The 17,587-nt window shown below is 52.9% G+C and overlaps 6 protein-coding genes across 6 annotated transcripts; 2 read left to right on the top strand and 4 right to left on the bottom strand.

Moving 5' to 3' along the window:
• Window positions 1-132: 132 nt before the first annotated feature.
• LDX57_003569 (uncharacterized protein) lies at window positions 133-3,066 on the bottom strand (the record flags this gene model as incomplete). Its single annotated transcript, XM_046085220.1, has 1 exon — window positions 133-3,066. The coding sequence occupies one exon, from the start codon at window positions 3,064-3,066 to the stop codon at window positions 133-135; it is 2,934 nt and encodes a 977-aa protein (XP_045941183.1).
• A 202-nt stretch (window positions 3,067-3,268) lies between these two features.
• On the bottom strand, window positions 3,269-4,343 carry LDX57_003570 (uncharacterized protein; the record flags this gene model as incomplete). Its single annotated transcript, XM_046085221.1, has 2 exons — window positions 3,269-4,072; window positions 4,140-4,343. 2 exons carry the CDS (start codon window positions 4,341-4,343, stop codon window positions 3,269-3,271), a joined length of 1,008 nt encoding a protein of 335 aa, XP_045941184.1.
• Window positions 4,344-6,490: 2,147 nt separating this feature from the next.
• LDX57_003571 (HMG-box domain-containing protein) lies at window positions 6,491-8,448 on the bottom strand. The gene is made up of 3 exons (XM_046085222.1): window positions 7,742-8,448; window positions 7,374-7,676; window positions 6,491-7,301 (listed from the first exon to the last, which is right to left on the bottom strand). Exons 1-3 carry the CDS (start codon window positions 8,303-8,305, stop codon window positions 7,218-7,220), a joined length of 951 nt encoding a protein of 316 aa, XP_045941185.1. The 5' UTR covers window positions 8,306-8,448; the 3' UTR covers window positions 6,491-7,217.
• A 371-nt stretch (window positions 8,449-8,819) lies between these two features.
• On the top strand, window positions 8,820-12,706 carry PRP5 (DEAD/DEAH box RNA helicase; the record flags this gene model as incomplete). Its single annotated transcript, XM_046085223.1, has 5 exons — window positions 8,820-8,960; window positions 9,042-9,368; window positions 9,423-9,840; window positions 9,901-12,348; window positions 12,432-12,706. 5 exons carry the CDS (start codon window positions 8,820-8,822, stop codon window positions 12,704-12,706), a joined length of 3,609 nt encoding a protein of 1,202 aa, XP_045941186.1.
• A 364-nt stretch (window positions 12,707-13,070) lies between these two features.
• On the bottom strand, window positions 13,071-13,604 carry LDX57_003573 (uncharacterized protein; the record flags this gene model as incomplete). Its single annotated transcript, XM_046085224.1, has 2 exons — window positions 13,071-13,232; window positions 13,359-13,604. 2 exons carry the CDS (start codon window positions 13,602-13,604, stop codon window positions 13,071-13,073), a joined length of 408 nt encoding a protein of 135 aa, XP_045941187.1.
• Window positions 13,605-15,027: 1,423 nt separating this feature from the next.
• Window positions 15,028-17,060, top strand: SUR1 (C2H2-type zinc finger protein; the record flags this gene model as incomplete). The annotated part of the gene is made up of 6 exons (XM_046085225.1): window positions 15,028-16,399; window positions 16,447-16,587; window positions 16,639-16,715; window positions 16,764-16,791; window positions 16,844-16,906; window positions 16,960-17,060. The coding sequence occupies 6 exons, from the start codon at window positions 15,028-15,030 to the stop codon at window positions 17,058-17,060; spliced, it is 1,782 nt and encodes a 593-aa protein (XP_045941188.1).
• Between the last annotated feature and the right edge of the window lie 527 nt (window positions 17,061-17,587).

The raw sequence follows: 17,587 nt of genomic DNA on the forward strand, positions 1-17,587 counted from the left end.
TCAGGCCTACTAACCTGTCTTCTTGATCGCTTTTCGGAATGTCTGGACTCGCGAGAGCGAGTCTTTGGTGGATACCCTTCGGCATCCTCCCGATCCACCATGACCATATCTTCGTCCTCCAATGCGTAAGGATCACGAGCACCTGCAAATAGAATTACCATCAGCAAGGTCCAAACATGAATATAGTACAAAGAACATACCACCTGATTTCGTCCGCGTCCCACGCGGCCTTTCTCGCTTTGTTCCGGATGCTCCCATCATCCGCGCTACCTTATCAGGCATCTCCTGTCGGTCCTCTGGCGGGGGTGATGGAATGCCAGTGTCATCCATATCGACTGACGGGCCTCTAGAAGTATGTTTTGAGGCTGAGTGGCCGTTTCGACGGCTTGATTTGGTGCGTGAAGGCGGAGGGGGGCCTCCAAGGATGAAGTTCGAGAAGGCCGTTCCTCGGTTGAGTTTCGCTTCTCTGCGCTTGTCCTTCTCAGATGGTGATGACTTCTCCACATCGTGCTCATGATCCCGAGGTCTGGCGTGTCTAGTCGATTTGGATCTTGACACTCCCGGTGATTGTTCCCTTCTATGCCTGGTTTCCCGATGACCAGACTTCTTAGGCGGGGGAGCCCCAGCGCCCCAGAACGCCCAGGATGTGGCACCAGCCGTTCGATCGACACGTGCACGCTCCTTCTTGGCCGATCTTTCAGGCGCAACTGGTTCGGGTGGTGGTGTCGGGGGTCCACCGGCATCATTCTCCGGGGGCGCGTCAGCCGCGGTCACATCCGCAGGCGGCGCATCAGCAGAGGACATGATGCCTCTTGAAGTTGAGCTTTTCTTGCTCTTTTTCTTGGGCTTTTCGGGCTCGGGAGCGGGTGGTTCTGCGGGCTCTGGCTCTGGCTCTGGCTCCGCTTCCGGTTGGGGCTCATCTGCAGGAGCAGGCTCGGGCTCCGGCTCAGGGTCTGGCGCCGGTGCTGGTTCAGGCTCCGGTTCAGGCTCACCGAGCTTACCCTTCTTCTTTTTCTTCTTATCCGCCTTGGAAACTGGAGCCGGAGCGGGCTCGGGCTCGGGCTCGGGCTCGGGCTCCTGTGGGGGTTCTGGAGCCGGCTCAGGGACTGGTTCAGGTTCCGGTTCCGGTTCGACAACCTTCCCTTTCTTTTTATCCTTCTTCTTGGCTTTCTTCGACGTGATTGCGGGCTCAGGCTCAGCTGGTGGCGGGGACTCCTGCTTGGGCTCTGGTTCCGGTTCGGGCTCAGGCTCTGGGGCAGGAGGTGGTGGGTCTTCAAAGTCGTCGTCAAAGGCGTCAGGAAAGCTTCCGGGGACCGAGTCTCGTGCAACTTTCTGTTCTTCCACTGGCTCCGGCTCTGGTTCCGGGTCTGGCTGAGGAGGTTCGGGAGGATCCTCTGGGGGCGGGATGGCTTCTTTCGTCTTAGATTTCCCCGAAGCCTTGTCTTTTACTTTATCTTTCTTCGCCTGCTCAAGGGCTTTGATGCGCTCAGCAACGGACAGCTTGGCTGATGACTTGGACTTGGAGCTGACAACAGGTGTCTTCGCTGGCGGCGCGGCTGGCGGGAGTGGCTCTTCTACTATAGGCGCATCAGGCGCGTCAGGCGCCGCGGGTTCCTCAGGCTCATCACCGACATCGAGGAGCAAATCAGCGTCCGCCGGGGCAGGCTCGGGCTCCTTCGGTTCCTCAACCACCTTGGGCTTTTCCTCGGATTTCTTCTTCGTGGCCTTGGGTTTCCCTAAGGTTGCGGCTCCAAAGGCGGACCAGAATCCCTTGGTGGCCTTCGCGGCAGGTTCTTCTGCTTTCTTCTTCGAGGGTTTAGGAGGGGGATCATCCAGCATGGGCTCCTCAGGGACATCTTCAATAGCGAACGCATCGATATCGTGATCCAATCCTAGGGAGGGCGGAGTTGGTGCAGGTGGTGGAGGTTCCTCGGCGATTTTGCTCTTCTTTGACTTCTTCTTGTCTTTCGATGGGCCCCAGATTCCCCAGCTATCTTCCTCGACAGGCGGCTCTGGCTCTATGACCGGCTCAGGGACCACTTCCGGAATTGGCTCTGGCTCTGGTTCAGGTTCAGGCTCCACCACAGGCTCCGGCTCTGGGACCGGTTCCTCCTGCTTGGGTTCCTCGGGTTCCACGGGCGCTGGAGGCGGAGGCGGAGGAATTAGAATATCTATACCTGGTATGGGAAGACCCTTCTTTTTCAGCGACTTCTCTCGCTTCTTCCGGTCCTTGGAAGGCAACTTGTCCCAATTATTATAAAGAGGGTCATCAGGCAGCGTAGGGACCTCTGGTTCAGGCTCTGGCTCTGGCTCTGGCTCAGGCTCCGGTTCCACAACAGGTACGGGTTCGGGTTCTGGGACAGGTTCAGGCTCGGGCTCAGGCTCAATCAGCTTTCCTTTCTTCTTCTTCTTGTCCTTCTTAGCTGGCACACCCCATCCGCCCCAATCGTCGTCTTCTTTCTTTTCTTCGGCGACGGGCTCCGGTGGCGGTTCCGGAGCCGGTGGAGGATCCTCTATCACCGGCTCCTCAAGAATTGCGTTCTTCTTCTTCTTGTCCTTCTTTTTGATCGACGCGCCCCAGTCCCAATCATTATCATCTGCAATCTCCGGCTCCGGCTCCTTTTTCGTGTCAATTTCTGCCCAAGTATCGTCATTTTTAGGCTCCTCTACAACTGGCGCAGGCGCCGGTAGATCATCTGCAGCTTTCCCCTTCTTTGCTTTTCGCTTTTCTTTCTTGGAGAGTCCCGCCATGTCCGCTGCTGGCTCGGGTTCGGGTACAGGCTCCGGCTCGGGGGGTGGAATTGGCTCAGGTTCAGGTTCCTTCGGGGGTTCTTCTTCCAAAAGGCCCTTCTTTTTCTTCTTCTTGTCCTTCTTGCTGGTGACAGTAAGACCACCCCAGTCATCATCCTCGACTTTTGGCTCCTCCGCAGGAGCAGCGTTATCGGCCGGTGGGGGATCACTGAAGCCACCGAAATCGAACCCGACTGAGCCTTTTAGAGGATCCTTGGAGCCGAGCGACCAGGGGTTGTTGTCCACTTTGCCTTTATCGTCTTTGGCACCATTCATGTCTCCCAAGGAATCCAGTCCCCATTTGTTTCCGCCCCCCCAGCCTTTACCCCAGGTACCAAAATTGAAATCGGTCCCGGCAGACTTCCCACCCGGAGGGTCAAGACTGAGGTCTAATTGCGGAGCCCCGTCACCCAAGCTGATGTCTTGGAAAGAGTTTGCAGGAGGATCAGCCCCTAACAAATCAGCTCCCTATAGAATGTTAGCTCGAAAAAACCGAAAAGTATGTTGCACGTGATAAAAATACCTTGCCCTTCTTCTTCTTTTTCCCTGCAGTAGCAAACCCAGCCCATGAGTCATCGCCATTGCCGTCGGGATCATCCGCCCAGCTGAGATTGTTATTGTCTGCTGCCGCGGCCTCTGTTGCTTTTCGTTCTTCCTTTTCTTTGGCTTTGCGTTCTTCCTCCTCCTTGGCCGCTTGTTCTTCTTCCTCCTTCCGCTTTAGTTCCTCCTCTTCCTCTTTCTTTTGCTTCTTGGTCTTCTTCTTGGTGCTGGTAGTGTTCCAAGCATCCCAGTCGTCGTCTCCGCCCTCATCACCACCGCCACCGCCACCACTTCCGCCTCCACCATCTCCGCCGTCGCCGTTCCCGTCGCCAGCATCACCTCCATCGGCCGGGGGATCCCCACCGTTGGATCCCTCATCCGCGCCCTCACCTTTCTTGTCGCCATCATCGTTCGGCGGAGGTGTAGCCTGTCGCTGCGGTGCCGGCTTGTTCTTCTTCTTTTTCCCGCCCTTGTATTCTCGAATTCCGAATGAACCATCCCAGTCGATGATACGGGACGAGGGGTTCGAACTGGCATCTTGGGAATATTTGGACGGCGCTGAATCGTGGATCGAATCTTTTCGATGGGCAAGTGGCGAAAGGGCAGCGTATTCTGGCGGTAGGTCTTTGACAGCGTCGTCGTATGAAGGAGGGACGTCATCGTAACTTGGATCATCTAGCCTGTGAGAGTTCACTCCTGAAATCAGAAGCCCCTTGTCGAGAGAACTTCGAGAGCTTTTCGCCTATATTAGATTGAGGTAGTCAGTTAGAGGTTCAGATGTATTGATAACCCGTGCAAAGCAAACACACTTCAAGTACACCCACAAGTCCCATTTCCAAGAACTCTTTCAGCATGTCCCGGCACAATCCCTCGGCTTCCATACTCTTCCCAATCAGGCCACTTCCCTTGCATCGTGCTTGCTGCCCATGACGCACGGCTGCATCGCGCGCATGCGAGAAACCACCGAAAGCGGAAGTAAACAAATCGTTGCGAGCCATGCGCAGGGTTTCCATAGTTGAGAAAAAACACAATATGAAAAAGTATACGCGGTTTGACAGAGGTCAGCGAGACGAAAGCGTCAGGCGCATGGGTATTGAGGGTGCATCGGCCACAGGCAATTGACGTCAAGCGAGTCGAGCGCTGAGGATTGTCAGGTCGATTTTATTTAGGTGGAAATACCAAGGGCGAGTAATCAATGGAATGAGCGGCTGTCGAAGGGTGAAGTAAAAAAGGAAAGGGCTGAAAAAAAAAAAGGAAAGGGCCTCCCTTTAGAACACCAGAAGCCAAATGGAGGTCAGACGGAGTAAGACGCGACAATCATGGAATGCGAGTCGACGTGAAGCACAACTTGCGAAAAGAAAAGAGGTAAAGAGAAGATCAGAAATTAAAGATGATGATACGAAAAACAGAATAGTTGAAGGTGGAGAAAGTCGAAGAGAGAGAGCAGAAAAATTGAAAAGAAAAGATCAGTAAGAAGGCGTAGGGATAGGGAGAAAAGCGCAGTAGTTCATGACGAGGCGGTGGGCAAGATTGGAGAAAGGAGAGTCGTGAAGATCGTCCCACGAGTAGATTGGATTGGACGGCGAGGTATGCGAAGGGCACCGTTCGGAATGCGAACTAGTCTAGTATGGCACGTACATGGGGAGAGTCAGCAGTTGCGCGGGAAAAAGGGAAACCAAGAGAAAAAAAGGACGAGGGTTTGGACTTTTTTTTTCTTCTCTCTTCTTACCTCGAACGTAATCAATCTTCGGCAGTATGATCTGAATTCCCCGAGAGACAAGAAGTAAAAACGGTGGCTGGTGGCTGGGGACAGCAATGACCGCGGATCTCTGGGATTGGCGCAAGATCAACAGATTGTGTAGGGAAGAGAAAGTCACGCAGGCACAAGCCAGTCACACACCCGGTCGCAGTGCGCGCAACGCTCCTATCGATAAAGATGGCCCCCCTCCTTCGGTGATAATGGTGGGCAGGCCGGCTGAACCCTGACGGTATGACGGTGGACTATGATGATTACCGTCAATTGCACTCGGAAATTGGAGATCACCCTTGATGTATTGAATGTGTTTGTTGTCCCTCCGAGTGGGGTGACGGATAAGAAGAGAAGACGGTTCCTTGGGTCGACACAACAATAGAGACAATCGATAAGATCGATCTCAGGCAACAAGGCACGAGACGGATCTCTACTCTCCTCCGGAGCATTGATCAGATAACTACAACAACAAACAACACTCTACTTCTACATTATCACAGCATGGATTCTTCCCAAGAAATACCCCCATCGGGCATCCAACTCCCAATTGTTATTCCTTTTTCTGTCGCCGTAAATCCAGCGAGAATCTCGGGTATAGGAAAATCCCATCCCAGCAGAGCGACTACTTTAGCCCCTCCTCCAGCGCCGTCTTTTCTTCACCGCATCGAAGGCAAAGACTTCGCTCGAGCCTATGAGAGTCGGCGCTTTACCAGACGCCCCAACGTCCGTTCTCTAGTCAAGTCGGATGTGGTAAGTCCTGACAGACTTGTCCGACTCCTCCGTGCGACTCCTCTTTTGGACGGTACCGTCTAATTATATTTTTATTTTCTGTTGATTTTCTTCATGATTCTTTTCTGATGCTTTCTTTCATGAGTTGTTCATCAGGCTGAACTTCTTGATTCTTCAGAGTTCCGACTCCAGCTGCATCGTAATCCCCGCTGCGGAGCATATGCGGGCCAATTTCCCATCGACTCCGGCCATGGTTACTCACTGATCATGTAACTGAGGAGGAAACTTCTAGATCCGGGACAAGTCACTGAGGCTATACCGCATGTTTCATCTCGAACATTGCATATAACCCGACCCAGAGAATTCTGGACCCAGGTGGGAACCGGTCGACGAGGCCCAGCAGAAGACAAGACCCAACCAAATCCAAGATGATGACGAGTTGAGCCAAAGAAGCAACGTTGCTTGAGCACAATCCACATCCATCGCAGCTCTCGTGGCTAGGTACACAGTACACTCCCAAATGACTCATGGGGCACCGAGAGTTAAGACACTGCCGTAATGTCCGAGAGTCCTCCGTATACCCACATTTTCCCATGTACGCCGGAGTACTACGCATGTATGTCGTTCGAATTAGTTACCGTAGTTCTTTCTGCCCAACGTCAACATACTGTACGTGCCTGCATTATTTCTCGGGAGGAGCAGTGCAAGTGAAACGACAGACATTGACCCCGTCACTTGCTTGCATCATGGGTCGCAGACTCGGTGACACGACATGGAGTTCTTGGTTTGGGTTGGTCAGACGGTGTCTGCTCATTTGATCACCGTCTTTCTTGGTGTTTTGAGACAGATCGGTGTGAAGACGAAGCTATGACCTCGCGTTGGTAGTCAGGCTGTTTGATATGTCAAAAAGTCGAAGTGCCTAAACTCTAGAGCCAAAAGGGGAAATTCGACATGACGGACCACTCGTTATGCAAGTACATTTACATCGCCCTGGTTGAGCCGAGCACATTAAGGAACTCGTTGGCTATCGTTACTCGACCCACAGATACAGGTTGCGCCCCTCGTTGCCTTGTGCTACATGCTCCTGCTAGCTTATGGCCTGTCTGAGCGCCCAGGCAACGTGCTATTTCCAATACTCCATCTATGGAAGAGACGCCGCATTCTACACCGAGAGATTACGACATGGGTGAGCAAGTTAACCGATTAAATTCGTTTTCAGGCAATATGGCTAGAAAGTACAATTCGTAGACTAAGACAGCGCAGGAACAGACAAAGGCACATTAAAAACAGGAACACAAGGTCGCGGTATGACACGCGATACGGCCCACTTTCCCAAATTTCTTCCCTACCATGAGTATGACCGAGAAGCATTGCATCACTAAGCGCGCATATCATTGTCTCCATCCATTCATTTGGTGCTGACCTCACCATAGGCTTCCTTGCATTCGCGAACATAGCGTTCCTGTTCAGCCTCCCGGAGCTTGACATATCTCTGTTAATTTGATGTTAGCATTGCACGGGTTTACCTCGCTGGCTCCAAATGAATGGAAGCTGGGAAACATACCTCTTTCTCGGAATCGCTCAACTCCTTCCATTCGACCACGAGTTGACGGAGTAATTCGGGGCCTCCCATGTGCTTAAAGTCGCCCGACTGGGTTCTTTCCTTCACGTAGCAGGCGAAAGAAGTACGGGGTGGCTTGACCAAGCGATCATCTTCGATAAGTGCATAACGGCGACCCTTCAGCTTGGTAAGTCTGCGCCGGGCATTGTTGGCTTCCCGAATTTGCGCGGGAGTGTACGACCTAACCCATTTCTCGTAATTGGCCTGGGCTTCCTCCCGCTTGGATTGGGCGATAGCCGCATAGCGCTAGAGTAAGGTGTGAGCATTGAAGCGCTACATCGAAAGCTTGCTGGTGGAAACATTATACATACCTCTTTGTCTGCCGGGCTTATTTTCTTCGCAAGCTCGACAGCCTCCGTGAATATGTTATCTTGACCTTTTTGCGTCTTCGAGGCTTCGGGTAACATGTCGACTACCGCGACGTTCCAGTAGGACGGCTTGGTGTTCTTGGGCGGGTCCAGCGCAATTTCCTTGAGCTCCCTGATCTGTTTTTTGAGCTCCCGGAGCTTCTTTGCTTCCATTTGCTTTTCTGTCAACACGACCTTTGGCCTACCAGGGCTCTTCTTTGGCGTAGTCTTCTTCTTCTTCTCTGAAGTGGCTTTGGTAGCTTTCTTCGCCTCCGTTGTCTTCGTTGTCTTTGTCGCCTTCTTTTTGGTCGTAGCTTCACTGGCGGTCGCGTATGTGTTGACCAGCTGGCGCGAGAGGATACCCGAAGGAACAGATCTGGCGATAGGCTTCAAGGGACCACGATGCGTCGCAAGGCACACGCGGCGAACATGAGGCTGGGAGATGGCCACACGGAAGGGACGAGAGACGGCATTGAGGTAGAGGCCGCGAAGGGCACCGCCTCCACCTCGAGCGATGTTCAGAGGCATGGTGCTGTTGTTCGACGATAGGCGACGATAGGATAGTGAGAGTAACAGTCAGTCGGAAGAGAAAAGTAGCCAACCAAAACGAAGAAAGCGACTACCGCGGTAGGTTCCTTTGCAGGGGCTTGGCCGCAGGGGAGCTTCTGAGACGCAAGCGGGAAGATGGCCGGGCGCGTCTTGTTGGGGTAACCCCAAAGAGGAAGGGACGTACCACGTGACATCATTGCTATTGCCTGACGGCCTGACGCCCCGGATCTCACGTGACGGGAACCTGCGCGGGAGTTTGCGTCAGGCTGGGATTTATCTCATTAGCGCGGCTGCTTCTGAAGAATCTCTCCACCCTGCTAAGGACAGCCCGTTGCCACCATCTATCCCCAACTTCGACCTGGAGTGGCTTTGCTTTTCCCCGAGCTTTGCGTCTAATGGAAGGGTAACACTTTGCTTTTTCTACTATTTTCTCCGCAATCTCGTCGGGTGCTTCTGAGTTCCAGTAATACTCACTCATCGCTGGCCTGCAACAATGGCTCGCCACGGGGATACTCGCTCACCATCACCTGTAGGCAGCACATATTCTTCATCCAGACGCAGTCGCAGAGATGATCGTCATGAGAGGAGTAGACGAGATGATGGCAGAAGTTACCGAAGATCTCGCAGTCCCGAGGTAAGTCGTCTGTGGCGGTCAACGCAAGCATGCGATAAACCCAGACCTCGTTCGGGAACTAATGATTTGTGGCCCATGCAGAGACGATACCGTGAACGCGAACGCGACCGTGATCGTGATTCATTCCGCAGACGTGACCGCTCGATAGACAGACGCGATGATCACCGTGACGAAGACAGTTATCGGCCCAGTCGCAGAGATCGTTCCCGTGACCGACGTCGATCGAGAGACCGAGACGATGATCGGGACTACCGTCGCAGAAGCCGCGATAGGGATTATCGAAGCAGGCGAGATGACTCCCGCGATAGGGCTCGGAGACGGACAGACGATTCTGCTGATTTGAAACACAAGTCTAGACGGGATGACAGCCGAGACCGGGGGAAGGACTCGGCCCCGCGATCTCGCGAGGTATGTGTTCAAGCCATCCGCATAAAAGACTGTAATGTATTAACCGACATCCAGACGTCGAAACCCTCCACACCAGTCTCTGCCGCTCCGACGGACGAGCAAAAACGCGCCGAACGGCTAGCAAAATTGGAAGCATGGAAACAGAAACAGGCTGCTGAGAAGGAACGAAAACAGCAGGAAGCCGCTGCCGCTGGGGGCCCTAGGAACATTCTCGAAGAAATCGATCGAAAGTCAGGCTTATCGCCAGCTGTCGACTCCCTGCAATCGCCTGTACCTGCTCCCACCGGGTATACCGGAAAGTTCGACCCCAAGGCTATCGCAAAGAATGCCGCTGCTCCAACTCAAGCTGCTCCAGCTGTGTTGGGGACTGATATTTCTGTTCCGGTTACGGCTAAGACATCCACCACCACCACTACCACCACGTCTAAGGTGTCTGCTAACAAACCTACTGCCTCTTCGAGTGTGTCTTCTTGTAAGTTTTACTCTCTGGTCATCTATCCTCCTTCGGCATTGGCTAATTGTTTATCTATAGCTGCTCTAAAAGCCAAGGGCAATGTAGGTGGATTTGGCTTGGTAAACAAACAAGCCACAGATACCGAAAAGTCCTCCGCAACGAAGAAGAAGACCCTTGGGTTTGGTGAAGAAGAATCGACTCGGCGAAAGCTCGAAAAGTTGCCAACGCCCCCGTTAGATGATACTAAAGAAGCTGATAAATCAGTTGAAGCGGGAGCGGAAGAAGAAGACGACGATGTTGACATGCAAGACGGGGGCACCGAAGAGGAAAATGCCGCGGCGGCACGAGCAGCTGCCGAAAGGCGAGAGGAACGTCTGCAGAACGAAGCGTTCAAGTCCCAAACTCCAGTAGACGAGAATCAAACTAACGGAGACGTGCAATCTAATGATTTATCTTCGAATCAGCAACAAGAATCCGATAAAATGGATGTCGATGCGGAAGAGGTGGAAGAAGAAGAAGAGGAGGAGGTCGATCCCTTGGATGCTTTCATGTCGGAGCTGGCAGAGTCTGCTCCGCCTAAGAAGACCTCGGGCGCCAAGTTTTCCAAAGCGAAGCCAGAACAGCCGGAAGCTATCTTTGGTGATGAGCACGATGTTGATATGACCGCCGTGGGTGACGGTGATGCGGACGACTTCTTAGCCATTGCCAACAAGGCGAAAAAGAAGAAGGACATCCCGACAGTCGATCATAAGAAAGCGGAATATGAACCTTTCCGAAAGAAGTTCTACACCGAGCCTAGCGATCTGGCGCAAATGTCCGAAGAGGAGGTCGCTAATTTGCGGTTGGAATTTGACGGGATCAAGGTTCGCGGAGTGGATGTTCCAAAGCCGGTGCAGAAATGGTCACAATGTGGCTTGGGAGTGCAGACTCTAGACGTGATTGATCGACTGGGTTACGATAGTCCTACGTCGATTCAGGGACAGGCCATCCCAGCAATCATGTCCGGGCGTGATGTCATCGGTGTAGCCAAGACGGGGTCTGGTAAAACAGTCGCCTTCTTGATCCCCATGTTCCGACATATCAAAGACCAGCGGCCACTGGATAACATGGAAGGGCCTGTTGGGCTGATTATGACGCCGACGCGTGAACTGGCAACCCAGATCCACAAAGACTGCAAGCCATTTTTGAAGGCCTTGAATCTCCGGGCCGTGTGCGCTTATGGCGGAGCTCCCATCAAAGACCAGATTGCTGATCTCAAGCGTGGTGCGGAGATCATTGTCTGCACCCCGGGACGAATGATTGACTTGCTTGCGGCCAATTCTGGGCGAGTCACGAATTTGCGCCGCGTGACCTATGTCGTCTTGGATGAAGCCGATCGCATGTTCGATATGGGCTTTGAACCTCAGGTCATGAAGATCATGGCCAACATTCGACCGGATCGACAGACGGTGCTCTTCTCCGCCACTTTCCCGCGGAACATGGAAGCACTTGCCCGCAAGACCTTGAACAAACCTGTGGAGATTGTGGTCGGCGGCAAGAGTGTGGTTGCGCCTGAGATTACACAGATTGTGGAGGTCCGTAGTGAAGACAAGAAGTTTATTCGTCTGCTCGAGCTGCTGGGCAACCTGTATTCCGACGAGGCTAACGAAGACTCCCGTGCCCTGATCTTTGTTGACCGTCAAGAAGGAGCCGACACCCTTCTTCGCGAGTTGATGCGCAAGGGTTATCCGTGCATGTCCATTCACGGCGGAAAGGATCAAATTGACCGCGATTCTACGATCGAGGATTTCAAGGCCGGTATATTCCCCGTTTTGGTTGCCACCTCCGTTGCCGCTCGTGGGTTGGATGTCAAGCAGCTCAAGCTCGTTGTGAACTACGATGCGCCGAACCATCTCGAAGATTATGTCCACCGCGCAGGACGAACTGGGCGAGCTGGAAATACCGGAACTGCAGTGACGTTCCTGACCGAAGATCAGGAGCGGTATTCGGTCGATATCGCCAAGGCGTTGAAACAAAGTGGCCAGCAAGTGCCCGAGCCCGTGCAGAAGCTGGTCGATTCGTTCTTGGAGAAGGTGCGCGCAGGCAAAGAGAAGGCCAGCGCGTCCGGATTCGGTGGAAAAGGACTGGAGCGGCTGGATCAGGAGCGAGATGCCGCTCGGATGCGAGAACGCCGTACGTACAAGACCGGCGAAGAGGGCGAAGAGGAAGAGGAGAAGGACGAAAAGAAGAATGAGCAGGCCGAAGAGAAGTTCAACAAGATGCTATCCGGGACCCAAAACGCCCCTGCGGCACCCACACCCGGCGTTCCCAAGGGCATTGATCTCGATGGCAAGATCACCGTGCACAGGACTGAGAAGGATCCTGCCAGCACATCGAAGAACCCATTGGACAAGGTGGGCTCGGCAGTTGCGGACATCCATGCTCGTCTTAGCCGTGCCGGCGTTATGAGATCTGGAGTGCCTATTGACAACCGCGGCCCTGACGCCGGAGCTTTCCATGCTACTTTGGAGATCAACGACTTTCCACGTAAGTTGCTCCCCCCCCAAACTTCTTCATTTACCCGTCTTTTTGGCTTCGAACAACTGCTAATGATATGGTGTCCGAAACAGAGAAAGCTCGATGGGCCGTTACCAACCGTACGAACGTGGCCAAAATCCTCGAAGCTACCGGAACGTCCATCACCACCAAGGGCAGTTTCTACGGGACTGGCAAGGAGCCGGGTCCTGGCGAGAACCCCAAGCTGTATATTCTTGTTGAGGGTGAAACCGAGCTCTCCGTCACGAATGCCATGCGGGAGCTTATGCGGCTGCTCAAGGAAGGAACTATTGCCGCTGCGGACAGCGACGCGCGGGCCCCCGTCGGAGGACGGTATAACGTGGTCTAAAGGTACTCTTCTCGCCTCACATATAATTGTATCATACTTTACTATACCAAAGTGTCGTCTTTTTTGAGCCACGGCGGGGATTTGGCGTGACGCAGGGAGATGGCAATGGAATGAAATAGATGGTTATGTCCCAAGCGCTAGATTGCTTAAGGGTATTAACATTGGCCAAGCACCTGACTGACATATGTTGAAATCGCTATAATCAACCGTAGACTCCTGGATGCCGGCTCCATGAGATACAACGAAACAAGAACAGAAGAACATCAACCAAAGAACGCAATGTAGTCAACCAGACCTCTCTCGATCAAGTACATATGTAGACAAAAGTGCGATAGTGACGTGACTGCAGGTGCAAAGGTGCAGATCACTCCCACCTTCTCGAATTCGCCGCGTCGTCCGCATCCCTCGCCGCTCTCTCATCGCGACTAACCTCGTTTAAGGTCTGCGTCTGTGTCTGGGCCTTCTGCGCCGCTAGTTTCGACCCTAGTTTACCTTTTCCGGCGGTGGTCGAGGACTCTGCGCGTTTCTGTTTGAACCCCGACCCGAGTCAGCACTTGTTTCATCCTAACCAACCAATTCACCAGACAAGCAAGCAAGCAACAAAAACCAAACAAAAACCAAACAGAAGAAAAAGAAGAAGGAAACTGCATACCTGCGCTGCTATCGCCGCATTAGTACGAGCATCAGCGTTCTGGCCACCGGCGTCATCCCCTAAGGTCCTCCCCGGGGAGCCGAAATTGGATTTGGAGTTTGCGGGGAGCGGGGCGCGCGGGCCGGCGGGTTTCTTCCCTCCAGGAGTACCTGCAGCGGACGAAGGAGGGGGATTGGAGCCGAGGACGCGACCGGGTTGGGAAAAGGGTTCGGGTTCGTTTTTGGAGCGCGAGCAGATGTTTCCCATTTTCTTTGTTTCTTTGTTTCTTCCCTTTCGTTTTGTTTGCGGTGGGTTGGTGGGGGTTGAGTTGGAGATCAGGCTTCCGTAGAGAGGAGGGGTATTGCCGGAGTGGAGACAAGAAAGAGGGGGGAATGTGTAATTAAAGTTAATTAGAGAGCTTGATTAGTGGTCTTCCATGAGTAATTGGAGATGATGCGATTGACGGATTGGGGGGTGTGATATCAGGTAGATAGATGGGATGTAGATAATCCAAGGTAACCAGATTCCGGCGAAGGAATGACGATCTGGAGAAAAGGCGGTGGGCGTCGCACGTGGTCTTCCCGTCGTCCATTCCGATCGGGACTAGGCTTCTTTGGTATGAGCAACTATAGAACGTGGTGAGTGCAACCAGACATGCAGAGGGACCGGGGAGAAGCTATCTGGTGTTACCGGTAGGGGGAGGGAATAGTATACATCATGGTGGAGATATTGCATGGGAAGTGAGTTGGCGATCAGCGTTACTGAACTTACTTGATAACTATGGAGAATAAGGCTAGTCATGACTACTACTATCGAACACCTCGGCGGGGTCTGATAATGCAGGCTAAAATGGACGACGCCAGAAAGATCTGTCGCCGGCACAGGATGTAGCAGGTAAGATGTACAAGTACAATGTACAGAGTAGGGATACTAGTCCTACGGAGGAGAACACTGGGCGCCTGAAGAAAAAAGTGACAACCTCAGGCCGCTCATTGGCGCAGAGGGGCGGACCCACGCTAACCCGCAAGGTCCTCAGCGCAGGACTCCGAAGGTCCTCATCATTTTGCGCTCTCCCGTCGTCACCACCACCAACTGCCATCTTACGCTCTGCCAGGGAATCATCCTCGCCCAACTCGCGCAATTTCATTATACCGACCTCATGCTCCCAAGGTCCTCCGCCGTCGTCCCTCATGCCCCGACCCGTCGGTCCTTTTCTCTTCCAGGCGATCTCTGCGCACGCACTGCCTGTTGGCCCTGATTGACGCTCTTCGCCGCTTTCCTTTTTGCTTTTTCTTTTTTTCATCTTTTTGGGGCTGCTTGCGCTATTTCTCGGCTGTTTCCATTGGTATCCTTCGTTCCTGTCGGTCAGAACTCGCGTGGCAGGCATCTTCACACTAACACCAGTGGTCACTGGTCAGGGAGGGAAAAAAAAAAAAAGAGACGGGACGTTTCTCTGCGGCTGCCCCCCCAGATTTCCCAGACTGCTCCCCGCCCTGCTGTTCTTCCTTTCCCTTTTCCCCCGTTACCTGGTCTCCGCTGCACGGTGTTCTCTCCGTCTCTGCTGTTGTTCCTTTTGCTGAGGCGAGCCCCTAAAGTGATCTTCTTTCTTCGGGTATCAGGGGAAAGACAGTCCCTCTCCGTCGGAAGTTTAATCGGTCTTTGGTCGAGGCCTTGATACATCACACGGACAATGGCTTCTCACACGAAACAGGACGATTTCTGTCTCGAATGCCATTGGGAGGCCTTCCATTTGGACGGGAAAGACTCGGAAGACCCGCAGGAGACGACTCCTGCGGCTGCCACTGCCACTGCCACCACTGCTACTCACCCGTCGTCGCAATGGGATTGTCAAGGTGACGAACACAACGCCTCGCTGGCTCCTTGCGATGCCGATGAAACTTGCTGCGACGAGGACCATTGTTCCGACGATTGTGGTTCCGTCTGCGATGGTTTTGTCGACTGCGATGAGTCCACCGCGTGCTCTGCGGTGCATTGCAATGACAATTGCGATGACAATGACTGCCAAAACCCCGACCCGGCCTGCTTCGAGGACCATTGCTTTGGGAACGATGACAGCCATGTCCAAGGCACGGACCACAGCCTCGAGTCACTATTAGGGTTGGGAGCCCCTCTCGCCCTAGATTCCGATGAATTGCTTTGCTCGGCTTCCCTCAACCATTCATCCGACGACCAGCTATCTAAAGCTGCCGGCAACCCCGTGTCGGGGTTCATGGGCCCAACTTCTTCCGCAGAGCACTTCATTCCTCCCTTCTCCACAGCGATGCCTCACTGTCACCCGCAAAATACGCCCCATTTTCACTGTCATGACTTTCCCAAAGAGGTTCACGATAATTTGATGAACCAGTCCTATCCTTTACCCAACTCAGTGAATCCGGCTGAAGTATTCCACATGCTGGGCATGTGTCCTGACCTGTCGGCCTGCCAGAACTTTCATGTCCATGAAGATCAAACCCTTCACCAACACCCTACATCAGAACCCTCCATCCCCAATCCGAATCCGAACCCGAACCCTGACCCAAACTCATTTGCCTGTTTCCATATCCCGCACTTCAATGCCAATGATCTCATGAAGAGTCCGGCGCAGTTGAATGGCAGCGCGTCGAGGGGGCCATGTCGCTCACATCACCGATGTCGGTCTCATGCTCATGCTCACACCCATCATCACCCATACGCTCATTACTCGCCCTTTTCCCGCCATTCCCGATCTAGCATCAGCTCGCAACTACTGTCCAGTCCTGGAGAGTCGCCGCCTCCGCTAGAGGGCGGCTCCTCGGTCATCACGAGTCCGGATTTCAGCCCCACGGACCGCGACCTGCACGTGTGTAAATGGGTCTCGAGCTCGAACGGCATCAAAACCACCTGCGGAGCGGCCTTTTCCGACTGTTGCGCTCTACAAGAGCATTTGATCTCTCGGCACATGGCCACTGTGGAGGGAGCCAAGGGGACTGGGTATTATTGTTGCTGGGAGGGATGTCACCGGCCGGACGAGCCGTTCTCGCAGAAGTCCAAGCTGCAGGGTCATTTCTTGACGCACAGTAATTGTAAGTTGTTTTTATCGTCTGTATAGGATGGGGACTGACTGTGGTAGATAAAAACTTTCGATGCTCTGTTTGTGGGAAGTTCTTCGCGCGTCAGGCCACGCTGGAACGACACGAGCGCAGTCACCGTGGCGAGAAGCCGTACAAGTGCTCACAGTGTGGCAAGTCGTTCACCGACAGCAGCGAGCTGAGTATGTGGCATTGGCATAACCAGAGTGTACGGGCAGAGCTGACCAGAATAGAAACGCATTCGCGGACACATACGGGCGAGAAGCCATTCAAGTGCACGTACCCGGGGTGCAACTTCCAGACCGGCGACGTAAGTCCACTTTCTGATTAACTGCCGGAAAATTCTAACAAGGACCAGTCGTCGAATATGTCCAGTCATCGATTAAGTATGTATAATCTGACATACAAAACAAGGAGAGAGATGACTAACGAACACAGCTCACGGCGAACGACGCCACAAATGTATATACCCAGGATGTACCAAAAGCTTCACCCGACCTGGTTAGAACCCCTCTCTCCTCTTAGCCGATGGAACCCTCTGCTAACCAGAACAGACCAACTAAAACGACACATGCGATCCACGCACAAAGACGAGACATCCCTAATGTCCCCGCTCACAGATACATTCGACCTATCCTTTCCCGCGGTGGCATAACGGCGTTCGGGTACAATCGGCGTTGATTAGCGATGGAATGTGAACTACGAAGTATAAGTTATCTATCCTGTACGAGAGGAGGGCGGAATGTTACGATACCTAGGGTTTGGATTTTGATTATGCATATGGATACGAATGACGAGTTTGAATGACGATTGTCATGTCTGTATAGTACACACATATACCTACATACATACGTGCCGGATTTTCTGGACAGCTTAATCAGTTCTGTTTTTGATTGTGCGCTTATGGGTTTGTAACTATACGATCTGTCTGCCTTCAGGGCGGGATATTTTTAACGTTGATGGAACAATGAAAGCAACCGACCTTATATAGATAATGATCGAAGGCTCCAGCATCACACCGTCTATTCGAATTGGTTATGTTGCTATTCGCATGAGACTGGGACATATAGCAACTATATCAGACATTATGTAAGGTAGTTAAATAGTTAAATACGATAGTACGTGATAAGTACAGATCAAATCGTAGTTTCACTATTCATCAAGGTGATTTAGATGGCTAGG

The sequence above is a fragment of the Aspergillus melleus genome, assembly GCF_016097325.1.
Source record: "Aspergillus melleus strain CBS 546.65 chromosome Unknown contig2, whole genome shotgun sequence".
Classification (NCBI taxonomy): domain Eukaryota; kingdom Fungi; phylum Ascomycota; class Eurotiomycetes; order Eurotiales; family Aspergillaceae; genus Aspergillus; species Aspergillus melleus.

Excerpts from the sequence above, each read along its gene's own strand:
- LDX57_003571 (XM_046085222.1), bottom strand. The coding sequence starts at position 8,305 with ATGCCTCTGAACATCGCTCGAGGTGGAGGCGGTGCCCTTCGCGGCCTC. Across the intron at positions 7,677-7,741 it reads TAAGCCCGGCAGACAAAGAG|CGCTATGCGGCTATCGCCCA; the intron begins GTATGTATAATG and ends ACCTTACTCTAG. Across the intron at positions 7,302-7,373 it reads TGAGCGATTCCGAGAAAGAG|AGATATGTCAAGCTCCGGGA; the intron begins GTATGTTTCCCA and ends TCAAATTAACAG.